Here is an 18916-nt window from a genome sequence, read left to right on the forward strand (position 1 = left end):
TATATTAGCTTCCTTTAAACCTCTCATTTGTGTAATAAGATTTTCTTGATACTGGTACATAGGCAGCAGAAAAAATTAAAAACAATTTCAGACTAAATCTAATTTATTGTTTATAGATTTTAAATCTTTCATGTACAGTTCATTAACAAATCACAACTCTACTCCATAACATTAAATAACAGCTTTCTTCATCAAACAAAATAAATAAAAATTTGTATTCTATTAAAATTACCTGTGCATTGTGTCCATTAAAGTTCAATATGAACAGGATTAACAACTGAAATCACTAATTTTATTCAATAGTGTATATTTGACAAAAATGTTACATTAGAGTGTAGTTTCTTGTAACTAAACCACAACAAAAAGTAAAATGTATCACAATTACTCGGGATTTTTTTTTTCCAATTCTTATTCAGAAAAATTTGATACTTTTAGAGCATTTAGTTTTACATCTTTTCAGAATCAGTTCTTCTCGTGTTTACAGTAGCAGTATGGTATTTTTTCTTAAAAAAAATATTTTAAACTTTCATACAATGACCTTAAAAAACTTGGCACAATTCCAATCTTTTTTGTCTGTGGTCTTCTTGTTGAATTTTTCATAAAACAAATAGAGATGAACCATCTAAATATAATTGAATTGACAATGAATACATTTGTAGTTGATTTTTCAGTAAATTTATAACAAGGTCATGACAAATTTCAACCATTTTCTATCATTTACTTACAGTAACATATTTATTGGTACAACAGTTGCTGCTGGTCCCTTGGGTTGTTGGAATTAAGGTTCTACTGTATGTATTATATAATCAAATCAAATTTATTTTGACTTGTGATAGTCAAACCTACTATAAAGGTCAAGCAATAAACTGTCGTCTTGATAGCTCTTATCTTGTCTGCTATAATACTTATATATTTTGAACCACAATTCAAGGTCATCTCTATTCAAGGTCAGTTTTCTATGGTCCAACAGATAATCTTTTTATACAGGATGACTATATAACAAATTTAGCAAAAATTTTAATAAATGCTGAACACTTATCAATAATAACATATATTATACTGAGTACATGTAAAACATTAACCCAACAACACGATATAACCCAAACAAAATGTCTACAGGACAAAATAGTCTTTAAACAAACGATAAATTAGTATCTGTACAAAATGTCAAGGTGATAGTTACCTAGGGTCTAGATTAGTTTTGAACACACTATAAAAGAACTGACATTTTTGTTTGTTTGGGCATGTTTAAAACATCATGTTTCGGCTCTTGTATAAAAATCTGATACGGTTACAGGTAATTGGGGTTAAGAGTATTTAGCAATTTTGGATAGAAAAAATATGTTCATCATTTATTAAAATTTATATTGATTTTTTTTCATGTTTTTATACAGGTTTAATTATATTTTCAGAATAAATGAATCTTTTTATAACCTGGGTTGGTTTGCACAAGGCTTAATTAAAGTCAACCTTATTTAAATATTCAGCCTTAATCAAATTATTTTAAACAATTACATCTGACAGATACATGTATAATCAAACTTGCAATCAGTTTTAGCCTAAGGATTTTGTAAAATCAGAGGCTGTTTTTTTTTTGTAATCTCAGATTTGTGAATAAGGAAATGGTTTGAATATAAAATAATGATTGACAGTAAATTATAAGCTAGGCTAAAGAGATCGTGGAAGTCTAAATTATAGGAACTTCCTGTGGATGATAATCAAGTACAAAACAGACCTAAATGTAAGTTTAATTAGAAGCACCAACAGAGTTGAAGTAAAAATAATATTCTATACAGACAATGTTCATAACCAGTTTCTGATTTTTTTTACGTTTAAATCTATGAGTTGAACTCATTTTACTTATTTTTGGGGGGGAAATGTTTAATCTTACTATTGACTGAAAGTTAAAATGTTCGTAAATGAATGTCAGTCATGTTTCATGATGATTATTCTGCCAATATTTAATTTTTATACCTGTTTATTTTGTAAAATTAAAATACAAAGTATAAGTATTCAAACATTAATGCTTGGCACTATGTACTGTTTGTTTCTGGAATGATTTTCACCAGTGAATAAATATAAGCACCAACTTCATACACAAATTTTGTTTCAGTGCAAGATAAATACATTTAATTGCTATATATACAATTACACAATCATAATGTAAAACTGTGATAAAACAAAAAGAAAACTATGACACAAATTTAAGTTTTGCTTGAATGTTTTAGAATAAACTCCCATGATGTATGATTTCTAAAATCATATAAATGTAGATGCATTTTTTCAATAATATTACTCCAACTTTACATCAAGATTAAACTCCCAACTGGTAATGGCCTTGAAGAAAGTGAGAAAAAAAGTAAGCACCAATATGGCACAACATACCCATCACTTGTGTACTAAATCTGTGTACTTATCACATAATTATGGTAAGATTATTTACAAACATGTTTTTACTGATAATAAGCCTCAAAGTGTAATTCAGAATTATATTACCGTATTTAAACAAAGAATATCTGTACAGTGATATTAAACATCATGCTACTTCAATGACCTTCTGTGCTGTTTTGAAGTGAAGAGACTTGTAGAATAAAGATATAAAAAGCTATGCACTTAGTAAATGTTTGCAAAGAACTGAATTTTAAGAGAATTGGATTGTGTGAAAATAGAGATTATTCACTCATTATAGTGATATCAGTCACAATGGGTTCTTCATGATTTGCTTTAGAGAGGAAAATTTTATATAGTGTGGTATACGTAAAATTCAACTACTAAGTCACAGTGTCAAAATAAGATGTTCAAGTTTATGATATGATCAAAATTAAAGTAACTATAACTGCCTATCTGAATTAATTGCACATATATATTGACCCATTTATATCAAAATAGTTTTAATTGCACATTTATTATAAGTATTTCACAGTTTGCAAATTTTTTGTAAAGTTAGATGCATTATACTGGAGCTGGTTTGACTGTTGAAGACAATAGTTTGTAGCTTGTAACTTTTTTGGCATAATCTGAGGAATTTTCTGTGCAATATTGTTTATACAATCTCAGCTCTGCAAGATCACATTTATAACAAACATTGACTTGTGAATGTACGCCAGTTGAAACAGAAATCTATTTGAGTTGAAAACAAGGGCATATATGAGTTGAAAACTATTAGATGTGAGATGGACGTGAAAAGCTCATTTTATGAGTAGCTTCATCAATTTACGACTTGAAATACATAAAACAGAAAACATTTCATATTTAGTACAAAGCGCTTTTCAATTTCATGTCAATGGTACAATAAACTAATTTTATAACTCCTAAATATATAGAATATGAAACTATATGCACCAATAGATAAACAACAATAATAATATTTACTTAACAATGAAGGCAAAACTTGCAGTTTGCATAGGATATACAAAGAACACAATAAAAATGAGCATTTTTATCAACATAAACATGGAAGTGATGGCTGTATTGTTGTCATGACAACTGATGAAGTTTGATTATCACATGCAGACATAGAAACTTGCACATTTTGTGTTTCTATTCTATCATCACCATGGGAACTGTCTTCTGTTGTCACAGGAAGAGCAACAGAAACAGCTGTAACCATGGTAACATTGTCTTCACTACCACATAATGTATTATCAGAAGTCCTTTTTGTTATCACATATTTTTCTTCTAAACTACTGGAAGATCTGTTGTTGCTATAGTTACAATAATCAGTTTCATTTGAATTTTCATCCTGGTCTGAGAATGGAGTTTTTATGAATGATGGTAAGTCAATTGAGAGTATGGAACTGTCAGTTATATTCTCTTCAGGCGACGTGGTGTCTTTTGTGGTTATGTCTTTTAATTTTGTCAATTTTGTATTACAAACACCTTCCATCAAAATGTTAGAATGATGTGGAATATCACTTTTCTCTGTAATCTTACAACACTGTTTATCTAAAATCTCATTTTTTCCCATGTCTAAGTCTGGACAACTTGTCCTAGAACCTACACCTGCATTTGAATTTATCATCTCATTCATAGTCTCATTTGAGTTATCTCCCTTTGAAGAACTTAATTCATTTCCTTCTGAAGAATTATCTCTCTTTACATCACTATATTCATGTGTTTCTATGAGAGGTTCGATTGTCTGTTTATTCAATCCTGATATTATTGTTGTAGTTTTATCTGAAATATAACATACTATGTAGAGTTTAACGTTGATATGGTCATTCTTTCACAGAGAAGGGAAACTTGTGAAATATATTGAAATTTTGAAACTAACGTGACGGTACCCAAATTGCACCTATTTTGACAGTTTTTTCATCTACATTTTTAAGACAAAAATGTTCATTCTGTGTTTATTTTGTAGCTGTATCCTTCTTTATTATAAAGGTACACCAATTTGATTTTTATTCCATATGAAAGCATAGAAAAATTGGTCTAAACTGACCTCCAAACCATCAATGATTCTGAAATGAGGAGTACCCAAATTGCATCCATGCTTAAACTCACATCGTCAAAAGTCTAATAACAGAGCTTTTGTTTAATTTCATCAAATATTTTGAACAATTGGATATTAGTACATGCTTACTCTTCATCTTTTTTTAAATGGATACTTGTAACATATTGTATTTGCTCATTTTAAAAAGATGACGTTTTGATGACGTCGCATGGCAACGGTTTCAGTACATTTTGCTTTTTCAGTTAACACTTAATCAGTTGATAAATACTGTGAACGTTTTGTGCATATCTAAAAAGTTTTACCCTTGTTGAAAGATGTGCTTAGTATCAAATCATAAAAATACAAATTGTTTAGTCTCAAGGAAATCTTGAAAGATTTCCGCTGCTATTTTTGCTAAATAGGTGCAATTTGGGTACCGTTATGTTATACATACATGTACTTGGAATTTGTTTTGAAAGAAAGTTTCATCAGTTTGACACTATAAATGGAATTTTATAAACTAAGTGATATTACCTGGAAATTGCAGCGGTTAATTTTTTTTTCTAGAATACCTGTCCAACAAATCAATGGAACAAATTTATCAGTTATAAACAAGTGAAACTGTGAGCTACTACACAGTATAGCTGACTTATATAAACCCTGAAAACAAATTTCAGAAATCCTCATAATGCAGTTCTTGAGAGAAATATGCGTAAAATTTTCAACTGGGATTTCATGTGTTAAATGATGTAAGTGTTCTGTAAGCAAGAAGTTGTTGAGTGATGAATTTATAAGGCATCACACGGTATAGCTGACTCATATAAACCCTGAGACCAAATTTCAGAAATTCTTGTAATGCAGTTCCAGATGAGACAAAAATATTCATGGGAAGGACAGACTGACGGATGGACTGAGGGTTGATGACCCTGACTGATGGATGGACTGACGGACGGTCAGACAGAGTATACACCCACTTTTTTGAAGAGGGGTTATAAAAATCCTAATGTGATTTCAGCTTATTTATTAGTTCCTCCCAGCACTCTTCTTACTGGGAACATATGAGTAAGCAATATGCTTTATGTGAAATGTTCCAAAATTGACAGACTTAAATAGTGATTTTCTTACCAGTTTTTGGAACATCTTTGACAGGCTGTAGATGTGTAATGGAGTGTTTTCTAGCTTTTCTTTTCCTACTCCCAACAACTGGAACACCATCATCTGTTGGCTTGGCTTTAATGTGTGGTGGAACTGTCAATTTTACCTCTAGAAAATTTTCTACAAAACAAGAAAGACTTTATTTTCAAACATGGAGGGAGTTGATTAAAAGTATTTTCCATCACTTATTTATTAACTGTAATAACAGCAGATATGACTTTTACACTTCTGCAACTCTTCTTTTCTTTTACTGTACCGTATATGATACCTTTTATTTTGAAATTCCATGGTTTTATTTTTGTGCTCTACTAGATTTTTAAAAGATTTTTAGTGTTTTAATACCCGAGGACATTACAGGAACTAAAGTTTGATAAACATTTTTTAACTAATTGTCACATCCTTATATGATCTTGATGTCTTTATTCTTTATTCAATAGCTCTTAACAAAAAATGTTTTAGCTTTCAAAATTGTGCCACTATATTCTGTCTTATTTTGATGTGAGCGTCACTGATGAGTCTTATGTAGACAAAACACGTGTCTGGTGTGTTAAATTATAAGGCTGGTACCTTTGATAACTTTTTATATATCTTATTGTTGTTTGCTCATAATTTCGGTACATTTGATATGTGTCATTGTGATAAACCTGGCAACCTAAACTTTCTATACATATTTAGAAGACAAACAGACGATACCTGGTGATGATGATACGTCCATTGCTTGGTTACCAGAATCACTCTCAGACAAACATTTCCCAATATTTCTCTTTGGTTTTACCACTTTCTCTAATGAACATGCAGGCAAAGTCTTAATATGGGCTTCCAGGTCAAAATCACTGAAAAATGATAAACTTGTGAAAATATGGTACAGCAAAAATGTATGAAATTAAATAAAAATAACTTTTAACAAAAATGCTAAGGCTTTTCTACCTCAGGAATAGATTTCCTTAGCTGTATTTGGCAAAACTTTAAGGAATTTTTAGTCCTCAATGCTCTTAAACTTTACTTTATTTGGCCTTTTTAACATTATTTTATTGGAGCGTCACTGATGAGTCTTTTGTAGCTGAAACGGTCAAACCAAGTCTGGTGTAAATTTAATATTTCAATCCTGGAATCTATGACGAGTTTGGATAGTAGACACATTGACGATTGTACCACATCTCCTTATTCTATATAAGGAAAGAAAACTATTATCTATCCTACCCTGTTCTGTATCTACTAGACTCATCATAAAATGTGCGATTTTTCTCTGACTCTGACATAGTTCTTTTGCGTATCTGTCTTGGGTAAACCGATAACACTTCATCACCTATGTCTTCAGCTCGCTTATTCAAGAATGATTCTTTAAAGCTACAAATACATGGTTTAATTATTTTTAAAAATAGAAATTTTGTTTCAATCTACAAACAAGAAAGTAAAATATTCATGGCCTCTGATGATGACTGGATGCTTTGAAAAGATTTCTGAAATTAAATTAGTTGTAAAAAGAGAAAGTTCTTTTAACTTGTAGTTGATAATATATAACATGATAGACACTTTTCCAAGGGTGTTCGGCTGGTTGGCAAATAAACAAAATCATACTATTAAATAAAACCCAACATTTTTCTTTTAAGGAGACACTTTTAAAAAAACATAACACTCAAGTCATGCAAGTAGGAATTTGATTTGGTCCACCAGAACTTAGTTTGAAAAAGATTAGGTTTAGCAGATGTTTGCATGATAAATGAAATCTGGTTTGGTCCATGGACTCTTGCTAGAAGCATTGAAGTAATAAAACCAGGCAGTGGATGGCACATAATATATTTTGTTTTCAAAATTTGTTCATCTATTTCATATCACAAATTCATTCTTTCTCAAAGTTAAATTTTGTTTTTTTTATTAACTGCAACAAATAAAGAGAAAAACAAGAATGTGTCCCCAGTACACGGATGCTCCATCCGCACTATCATTTTCTATGTTCAGTGGACCATGAAAATGGGGTTAAATCTCTAATTTGGAATTAAAATTAGAAAGATCATATCATACAGAACATATATACTAAGTTTCAAGTTGATTAGACTTCAACTTCATCAAAAACTACGAGAAAAAAAATACATAGAAAGCACTGAAAATTCATTGAAAAGGGGAGATAACTTCATTTTGTACAAAATTTTGTTGCATTGTTAGTGAACTTTAAAATCATGTTCTGAGCCATCCACTGTTGATTCAAAAATATCTTTGACATATGTATCCTTTGTATGATATAAACATTGCATTGGAACCAAAAATTCAGTGGGAAAAAAATTATGTTGTGCCACCCATATCATAGGACAGCCTCTTAATATTATGAGTCATATCTGAAAACAAGTCAAAGAATTTATGAGGAATTTGAGAGAGAAAAATGTTAGCAACTGTGTTTTGACCATTTAATTTTTTTTTATTCCAGTCAAATAATTCCAGTCAGACTAATCATAGATTTAATTATTTTTATCCATTTTAGGTGTGCCTTCTAATCTGACCTTATGCTCCTGACGTTTGCCTCTGTTTTCATGGCTGCTATCCTTGCTTTAGATGGCTGTATAATCCCTTCGTTTATCAGCTCTTGGTATCTCTGTCCTCTATTCCTCCGACGAGACTTTCTGGTTGGTTGATAATCATCACCATTGGATGGACTGGTTGATTTAGTATCATCACCATTTTCATTAAAATTTTCAGATTCCATTTTAATTCTTTTCTCTTGATGTTTGTACAATTCTGCACAGCTTTCAGAATAGCATCTTTTTCTCTTAAATTCCTTGACATCAAAACTATCTCCACAATTTTCGTTTCCACTTACAACTTTTGGTCGACCTTCTTTCTTCAAACAGAAGTCTTTCAATTTCTGTTTAGCTTCAGACACTGTATTTGTATATGGTTCTTGCACTGGTGTAACTGACTGTCCCTCTATGTTAGCGGCATCACGAGCCGCAGCCTTACGAGTGAATTCCAAAAGGTTTTTAACAGCAATACTAGTGTGATAGGATTTCCTTCCTTGTAAGGGAGGTAACAAGAATGGTTTATTAGATGAATCAATGGTTTCATTTTCTCTTTTTTTAGGAGATTTTTTAGCAGCAGATTTTTTGTTTTGTCCAATATTTTTGATGGTAGACAAATAAAGTTTATCAATTATATGATCCATAACAATTTTTCCACAAGAGTATATGGCATCATCATCTGGATCGTCTGGGTTCTCTTCTTGCTGATCTGGGTTAGTAAGATGCTCTGATGAACATGCTTCTTGTTTTACTTGCACTGGGTTAGGTGTGGTATCTGTAGGAATGAAAGAAAATATAAAAGCCTGATTAACTACTCACTTTCACCATTAAGGTGATATTAAAAAGTATTCATTTCATAATTGTTCAATTTGGTGACAAGTCTATCATAAATAAGAAAAGATGGGTTTTGATTTTTGTACAGACTTCTTAAACTTTGGACAATGTATCTAAAATAAAATTCAATTATCTTTTTTATAATATTAGCTTTAAGGTTTATGTACCCTTCTGTAGCCATTTTTGTACGAACTTTTCAAACTTCAATTGTATCAAAACTACAGATATAATGAATAATAGAGATAGGCCATTTTGTACATATGCCAAGGGGAAACTTGATGCAAAGCATTATTTTTTACTCTTCCATTGCATTTAATAGAAAAGGAGGACTTTGTGGCAAATAAATCAAGATTTTTATAGAAAATTCACAGCCTTTATCCTTGTACTCTCATATTTGGCAATTTGATGACTGATAGATATAGGATTATTGCATGCAGTGCTAGCATTGATTTCCTTAAAACAAGTTTATAAATGTAGTTATTGGTTAAGACAAGTATAAATATGGCCAAAATCAAGTACACCTTTTAGGGTGCGCTCGACTTTAGTGACTCAGCACGAGGTGTTTTGGAATTTACAGGTTACTTAGAACTTTTTGTAAAAAATAAACACTAGCACATCATAGAAAATCAAGTGAGTAATTTATGTTTCAAATTTTATAACAAAAATCTCTGTATTAAAGGGGCACTAGCTACGATATATATAAAAAAATAAAGTATGATTTTTTTTAGATCAATCATTAATCAAATTGGAATAATGAAATAATAATTTGCTTTTAGCAATCAATTTCCTTTAATTTTGTTGAAATAAGCGATTAAACATAATTTTTGACTGATTCACTTGCAAGTGAAAACGTCATCATCATTCTAACCGGTATTCATGTGAACTTCAAGTTAACCCCTAGCTAGAGATTGACAACGCATGCATTGTACGTGTACAGGTTATTTAAAGAAAAAGAATGTCAACAATGAAAGTGAAACTACGGTAAACCATTTGATTACTAATTCGATGCACATAAAATCATTCTTATATGGTTAAAAAGAATGAGAAACATCTATTTTTAATCTATAAAATAAAATCAAACAGACCTATAAAAATACAATTGCACGTGTTGGTTTAATCTATTCGTATCTTTTTTTTTGTTTACATCGCTTATATGGTCATCTGAGGTCAAATCGATAGTTAATTAGATGGCGTCTGGACTAAAATACACACGAAACGAACCTATATATAATCTACCCCATGCTCTGTAAACTGTTTATTTTAGACTTTTGATAGTTTGGATAAATGTTTTACATTGTTATAAACCAAATATGAGAATTTGAGTCAAATCGGTTACAATGAATTTGATAGCTAGTGCCCCTTTAAAGGCTGTGGATTTTCTATAAAAATCTTGATTTATTTGCCACAAAGTCCTCTTTTTCTATCAAATGCAGTGAAACAGTAAAAAATAATGCTTTGCATCAAGTTTCCCCTTGGAACATGTACTAAATTGACTATCTCTATTATTTATTATATCTTTAGCTTTGATACAATTGAGGTTTAAAAAATTCGTACAAAAATGGCTACAGAAGGGTACATAAACCTTAACAAAGTCAGCCATTGAGAACTTTGTGTAACCTGTTCTAAATGAACAAGAATAATTTTTTGAGACAATGCTGCGATGGTTTTTCATTTTCCTCTGAAAATTCCAAAAAAATGCCATGTAATTTCAGCCTTTAAGTAATATATGAAAATTGGCAATTTAAAATCAAATTTATCAAAACTAAATAAGGATTTTTTACAAAAGGCTTAACACAAATATAATTCTTGCTCTCAAATTTACTTGGTAGTTTCAGAGAAGATCAAATATTGTGTAAAAACATCAGTATAATGGACACAAAAGAGATGCCAAAAGCTCAGAAAAACTAAAGTAGAGGTCCTAATAACCATGTGTTGGTGGATAGTTGTCTCATTTGGTTTGGTGAGCTTAAAATGTACCATGAATTTTTTTTAACTACATTTAACTTGTCAACATTACACTGACAGTACACTGATTACCTTTTTTTTTATTGTAAAAAGCATTAACTAAGCATAAAATATCTAAAATTCTACATTTGTAGTTTCTGTATAATCTTACCTTTATCTTCTGGTTTTATATTTACTTCATCAATCACCAACTTCCTCTCCTCTTCAAGAGCAAAATCCTAAAATATACATGTGTAAAACATTTTAAATGATTCAAATTATTCCTAGTGAACTTTTGTCAAAAACAACAATAAGTCAAAAGATTTATGTTTTTTTTATTCAAACTTCTTATATTGTAAACTTCAAATGTTTGAAATCACTCACAGTAACTAAGGCTTTTCTACCTCAGGATTAGATTATCTTAACTGTATTTGGCAACTTTTAGGAATTTCCTCAATGCTCTTCAACTTCGTACTTTATTTGGCCTTTTAAACATTTTTGATTAGAGCCTCACTGATGAGTCTTTTGTAGACGAAATGCGCGTCTGGCGTATACATGTATATATAGAATTTGAATCCATGTGTCTGTTGATGACTTTATTTGTAGCTAAGTACTGTATTTGGGCATGTAAAATCCATATTTTTTTCCAAACTAAAAATATGCAAATTGCCAGACGGGTGAGATCAGTCCAAATAATTATGACGTCTTGATGAGCTATTTTTTTTTTTTTTTCATTGAAGCCATCCTAATGCTAAAGCTATATTTTTTTGTCTTGACTTAAGAGAGAAAATTTTGAGTGGAACTTTGAGACCCAATTTTGGCATTAAATCTTCAATGACAGTTGGAAATGTTTGCACATATAAAAAACTATTGCGTGTTTAGCAATGCAAAGTATTTCCAGAAAAAACCAATAGAGAAGACAATATAAGATATGATTCCATTGGTGGTGTGCAAATATTGATTTCAAAACGTTTCCAAGATTTTCAAATTTACATCACTTCCAGAGAATACAAAATATCAAACTCAGTAAAATTTAATGGACTAGAATTTCAATTCTATTTTGCCAAATTTAACCAAGTTTGATATTTTGAAATTTCATACTTTAATTTACCTGTTGAGAAGTCCATGATTGAAAGGGAGATATGCCTGTCAACAAGGGGAGGATAACTGGTTTAGTATTTTGCTCAACATTCTTGGCTGCAGTAAATTGATTACTTTTCACTTGGATACCTTCCATTAACATACTTAATCCTCCCATGTTTGATGGATCTGTATAAAGAAAAGAAGTTTTTCATAATACAATAAATGGAGAATGTATCCATTAAATGATATCCTCCTAGTGTTAACCATTATAAAGGAAAATAACTGGAGAACTTTAAAAGTGATGCTACCCAAATTTGATCTTCAGCTGTGTTTTATGGTAATATAAGCAAATGTATTAGTTTCATAACATTCGATTGAAGCAAACTTAAGTTAGAGAACATTAAGAAAAATTCAGCAATTTGTCTGTTCAAAAAGGGGCATTACTCAGGTACAGTTTAAGTGACAGCACACAAATTCAAACTTGATTGGTGTTTTGTGGTAATAAGCTTGATGTACAAGTTTTATAACATTTGATCAAGGGAAAAAAAAGTCAGAGAACGGAAACCAATTTCGGAAATATACGACTGACAAAATGAATACATTCATACCAAAACTCTACTTAAAGTCATATGAAACCAGTGAGTGATGAAAAATAATGTTTATCCAATTCTTGAACCAATACATGTATATATCATAAACTTAGAACTCTGTGCATGATTTTGTCATTTTTTACGCAAATATATCGTATAATAGTCAATTTTTTTTCTCTCTGTCTGTTATGATTTAACAAATATGGCTGCTCATTAAATGCTGTGTTTTAAAGCCGAAGTTTACCGATTGTTACCTTATAGTAAATAAATAACAAAAAGCATGGGTATTGAGCACGTGTTTAACATGTACAATCAGATAATTGTTTATTTTAATGACAGATCCATAAGTATTGCGATCGTCGGATTTTTACGAGGTGGGTTACGCTCAGGTCACTATGCATACGGAAAATATGTCGGCGAATTGCTTGCTTCCTAAAAACAATAAACTTCTTCTAAATGTGGACAAATTAAAGAATTTTCCTCAGAAAAAAGTATATGTACATAAGTTGTATAATGAAAACTATCCATTATTGCATGATTTTTTTTTTTTATTTGAGGTTTCTTATGACTTTAAAATCATCATATACACATTCTTATATTTAACATGTTTAAAACGTATTCAAACAAAATGTTCAATACCATTTTGAATGTTTAATATTTAAATCAGATATAATGAATCTATATGTCAGAGGACATGAAAAATATGACCTTTCTGAAAGAAGTAACACAGTTTTCGGGTATATTTTATCAAATCTAAAGTAGTTTTATTCTAGTTATCTACTATAAAATTACCAGCAAGTTTCCCAGGTACAATAGGGCCATCATCTGGAACAAATGTACTAACAGAAGGCACTCTCTCATTAGTTGGTTTATTTGATGATTTGTTAGTTTGTAACTGTGTCATCCTCTCTGGATTATGCCATTTGTAGTCAGGATTAGCCTTCATGAAGGCATCTTTATACTGTCAACAGATAGAAATTGAACATGAATTTACATAACAATTCTGAAAAGTCTTAACCTTTTGAATTTACATTTTGTGTACCAATAATTTTTTTTTAACTTATTAAGATAGATATACAGATATTCTAATTAGAAAATATAGTAGTTTTTTAACATTAATTAGTTTTAAATAGTTGTCATTTATACTGTATTTTCCGGCAATGAAAACTTTTGAATCTGCTGCATTAGTTTTAAGTCAGGAACCTGTTGTTCAGTGGTTGTCATTTATTGATGTGGTTCATGAGTGTTTCTATTTTTTTGTTTTCAATAAACCATTGGTTTTCCTTTTGGATTGTTTGACTTTAGTTATTATGGGGCCTTTTATAGCTTGCTGTTTGGGTAGAGACAAGGCTCTTCGTCAAAGGCCGTACTTTGACCTATAACTTTTAACACATTGTGACTTGGATGGAAAGTTGTCTGAATGGCAATCATACCACATCTTCTCATTTCTATTCAGTGTTTGTGTTTTATAAATTCACCTGCTTTGCAAGGTCAGTATATTTGTGTTTTTACTCATCACCAATGTTTGTGATTACTAAATTCACCTGTTTTGCAAGGTCAGTATATTTGTTTTTTTCCTCATCACCAATGTTTGTGATTACTAAATTCACCTGTTTTGCAAGGTCAGTATATTTGTTTTTTTCCTCATCACCAATGTTTGTGATTACTAAACTCACCTGCTTTGCAAGGTCAGTATATTTGTTTTTTTCCTCATCACCAATGTTTGTGATTACTAAATTCACCTGTTTTGCAAGGTCAGTATATTTGTTTTTTTCCTCATCACCAATGTTTGTGATTACTAAATTCACCTGTTTTGCAAGGTCAGTATATTTGTTTTTTTCCTCATCACCAATGTTTGTGATTACTAAACTCACCTGCTTTGCAAGGTCAGTATATTTGTTTTTTTCCTCATCACCAATGTTTGCCCACAGATCTCCTAAGATACGAGTCACACTTCGGTTGTCAAGGTGAGGATTTCTCTCCCTTACAATACTTCTATGTCGTTTACAGAAAATCAAGAAGGCATTCATTGGACGACGTACATCTTTCTTGTCCAAATCAGGATCTGCATCCATAATTAATTGAAATTTCTTCGGTTATCTGAAAATGAAATAACTCAATACATTCAGAGCTCATACTTAAACAAGTCTATGCCTATTTTGACTTTTGAATGCAAAAAATATTTATATGTTTGTGTGATTAAATCAACGTGATTTGGTCAGAGCAGTTTCAGCTTCAGCTAGTTCAATCACCAACAAAAGTTGCCAATTATAACTTAATCTACATCTATGCAATCACAGTGTTTTACAGTTATTAAACTGAGTATTAGATACCACTGAGGCTGTATATAACTATAGAACATTGATATTTCAGTTTTAAAGGTCAAATCTATTATCAATATACCTCTTTGATAACATTCTCTGATTTCAAGTTTATCGTTTTTATTTTGACAGATGCTGAGGTTCATTTATTTATGAGCTAAAACTTGTAATCTTATCTGTGTGCTGAATATCTAAGTTGGAGCCCATAGCCTTTGAAATGACCCACTGTTTGACAATGTTCAACTTGTAAAGTATTACAGGCACTAGTTAGTTTTTGAATGATTCCTGCTATTGCATTCTCAAAGGTTTTTCAATAAATGACTTTTCATCAACTTTTTTGGTTCACTTCAAATGTATTTTGTTTATTACAAGGTTGATTTCAACAGAATTCTAAAAAAACAAAAACAGTACAAATACCATTCAAAATTCTTTCAACCGTTTAAAAGGGGAAATTATTGATTGTGTGTTTCTCAATGATAATAGTGAATTAGCTCTTAAAATGTACCTAAATAAAAGTACATGTAGTTTACCACCCTACCACCCCTTTTTTTCCAAAGTATGAAAGAAGAAATTTATGCAAGCCCTAGGCTATTAAATGTTAAGTCCACTATTTTATGATGAAAAGTGTTTAAAAAAGGAATTATTTGAATCTGGAATAAATTTTCAAATCTGGAAAATTTATGGAAAACTTATGATGAAAACTAACCCAACAAAATAGTGTTATCCATGGGAGCATGGCTAACGGGGGTCAGTTACATGTAGTTTGTACGGAAATGATAGTGAAAGTAAAATTACTTTTAAAAATGAGTGCATGGCTAACTCTATTTAGTTGGGTTAGTTTTCATCATACATTTCTAATCAATTTTCCAGAATTAAAAATTATTCCAGATTCAAATAATTCTTTGTTTTTAAATTTATGCATCAGCATGTAATTAACTGCAATAGAATGAAATAGATTTAATATTGTCATTGCATATTTTCTTATAAAGCTTCGACATTTACAGCCCAAGTTAGCCTGTGTAAAATAGAGTACATGGTTTAATAAACAAAATGGTGTTTCTAGATACAAATAAAAGATATACATGTATTTGGTGGTCACATGTGGACTTGAAAAAACAAATACAAAGACCTATTTCCTATCATCAAACCATCGTTGTTTTTTACTATTCATTTTCATATTAACATCTTTATGTAGCTTGAAAGAAGGGCCCTTAGTTAGACAGATAAAAAAAACTTTTTACAGCCCTTTTCTATTTTTTTTAACCCTTGCACAAGCCCCAATAATTGAACAACCAATCAAATTTCAATTTTAATTACAGGTGTCTACTTTGATTTACGAACAGCTGATCTAAAAATAACACAATTTAAACAAATGTCAAATGCACATCTACATTATTTTTTTTGAGAAATAAAACGACTTTTAATAATAAATATGGGCAAAATTTTAAAAAAAAAATTAGTAAGAGTCACATGCCTTTCAAAATTCCCTTGAAAACCATGCGCAGAAAAAGTTCGAAGCTATGCGCACTCTCATGTCAAAAATACCAAAACAAGCAAAAGAAAAAAACAATTTTCTCATTAATTTCAAAACTCTACGAACATTTTACTCAACTCTTCATTTCTCAATCAACTTTGTCAACTTGTCTGTAACCTGTAAAACTCCTGACAACTTAAATTTAATCAACACAGGCACATTTTGTACTCGGCATTTTACACGTGTCCTTTTGGATATTCAAAATACACAAAATTTTTACTGAAAATTACATTAAAGATTACAGTAAATCATTATATAATGACAAAAATAAGCATTTTATTGTATAGAATTAAGTCGTTAGTGTGTAATATGCCTTTATTTTAATAATTTCGTTACCTCATTATGAGTAACAATGGCAGCCGCTGACAGAAGTTTTGAAAAAGTCAGAAACCATGCGGGCAATATGTTTTTCCAATTTCTGACGTCCCTTTGCCGGATCATCTGATTATTTTTATACCAGATCCTTTCTACAGATTTATTTTATATTTTTTAACTCATGAAATATAGAATAATATCGTGTAATAACTTACCGGCCGTTCTTCATCAAGTAAACAGAGGTGCTTGGTCAAACTAGGTCAAGGTCTGCTGCTCTAACAAACATTGGTCGAACGTCGACACTGCATAGGCCGGTACCGTTATGTTGAGGACAGAAAAGTTAAAGATGAACCATTCGTTTTTAAACAAAAAAAGATGTATTTAAATTTAATCTGTAAAGGTTAGCGATGTTTATGATCCTAATTTAACCGTCATTTCTATATTTAGAAATAAAACTACTAAGCTAATCATGAATTATATGGTGCGCCTTTTTTGTCATTTTGCAGAAATTATAATCTTCATCGTGTCACTGAATCATTAATTGGTATGATTTTTAAAAAAAAATAACAGTTTTTTTTCAAATCGGGTAACATGACTTTTTTAGCAGTCTTACTACTTTTTTCGTCATGTAAAAATTGGCTTTTCAGTACCTATATATATGCAATTTTAATAGTAACTTAGTAAAAAAAAATATAATTAAATATTTCAAATATCGACAGAAGCATATTTGTGTACAGATGATGATCATTCGATTGATCAGATCGTTTTATTATAATATAATTCATGTAAAAATGACATGTTTATTTTGATGACTCTTTTTTTTTTAATTGAGTGCGGACGTCAACGAAGACACCATATGCACCTACTGTGAAAAAATGTCCTTACAGATATTTTTTTTATTTTTGGGGAAAGGGGACTGCCAATATGAATCTAGATTTGTTTAAAAAAAAGTCCAAAACAGACTAACAAAAATTGTCTATAAAAGAGAAAAATTAAGAAGGGAAGAATTTAAAGGTTCGACAGAGAACACTATTGAGTATTGTATCGCTGAATTGTCACACTCTGTAAAAAGACTACAAATCTTGTAACAGTTTTTGTCGAGCCTGCAACTTTTGTTGCAGAAAGCTCGACATAGGGATAGTGATCCGGCGGCGGCTACGGCGGCGGCGGCAGCGTTAGCTAACTTCTTAAAAGCTTTATATTTTAGAAAGTGGAAGACCTGGATGCTTCATACTTTGTATATAGATGCCTCATGTTACGAAGTTTCCGTCAGTCACATGTCCAATGTCCTTGACCTGATTTTCATGGTTCAGTGACCACTTGAAAAAAAGTTCAGATTTTTTGTAATGTTGAATCAATTCTCTCTTATTATAAGTAATAGGATAACTATATTTGATATGTGCGTACCTTGCAAGGTCCTCATGTCTGTCAGACAGTTTTCACTTGACCTCGACCTAATTTCATGGATCAGTGAACAAGGTTAGGTTTTGGTGGTCAAGTCCATATCTCAGATACTATAAGCAATAGGGCTAGTATATTCGGTGTATGGAAGAACTGTAAGGTGTACATGTCCAACTGGCAGGTGTCATTTGACCTTGACCTCATTTTCATGGTTCAGTGGTTATAGTTTAATTTTTGTGTTTTGGTCTGTTTTTCTCATACTATATGCAATAGGTCTACTATATTTGTTGTATGGAATGATTGTAAGTTGTACATGTCTAGCGGGCAGATGTCATGTGACCTTGACCTCATTTTCATGGTTAAGTGGTCAAAGTTAAGTTTTTGAGTTTTGGTCTTTTTATCTCATTCTATATGCCATAGGTCAACTATATTTGGTGTATGGAAATATTTTATGATCTTTATGTCAGTCGCACAGGTTTTATTTGACCGTGACCTCATTTTCACGGATGATTGCAAAGTGTTAATTTTTTGTGTTTTGATCTATTTTTCTTAAACTACAAGTAATAGGTCAACTATATATGTTGTAGAGAAGCATTGTTAGCTGTACATGTCTGCCTGGCATGGTTCATCTGACCTTGACCTCAATTTCAAGGTTCATTGGTCTTTGTTTAGTTATCTTGGTTAATGTTCTGTTTGTGTGATAGTTGTAATAAAGCTTAGCTTTATACTTAGGACTATCAACATAATATCAATGATTAGTAAAGAAGGCTCGAAAGAAGGCGAGACATTTCAGCGTG

The 18916-nt window shown here is 30.9% G+C and overlaps 1 protein-coding gene across 2 annotated transcripts; it reads right to left on the reverse strand.

Annotated features, from left to right (window-relative positions):
- Nucleotides 1-85: 85 nt before the first annotated feature.
- LOC139522834 (HMG box transcription factor BBX-like) lies at nt 86-17156 on the reverse strand. Of its 2 annotated transcripts, none has more exons than XM_071316426.1 (10): nt 16934-17156; nt 14423-14648; nt 13341-13509; nt 11987-12144; nt 11048-11114; nt 8083-8872; nt 6788-6934; nt 6281-6420; nt 5558-5707; nt 86-4176 (listed from the first exon to the last, which is right to left on the reverse strand). In XM_071316426.1, the coding sequence occupies exons 2-10, from the start codon at nt 14621-14623 to the stop codon at nt 3443-3445; spliced, it is 2556 nt and encodes an 851-aa protein (XP_071172527.1). In that variant the 5' UTR covers nt 14624-14648; nt 16934-17156; the 3' UTR covers nt 86-3442. The 2 variants fall into 2 exon arrangements, with proteins under 2 accessions (XP_071172527.1, XP_071172528.1); XM_071316427.1 differs by lacking the exon at nt 16934-17156 and adding an exon at nt 16470-16570.
- Nucleotides 17157-18916: the final 1760 nt, after the last annotated feature.

This window comes from Mytilus edulis, chromosome 5 (genome assembly GCF_963676685.1).
Source record: "Mytilus edulis chromosome 5, xbMytEdul2.2, whole genome shotgun sequence".
NCBI lineage: Eukaryota > Metazoa > Mollusca > Bivalvia > Mytilida > Mytilidae > Mytilus > Mytilus edulis.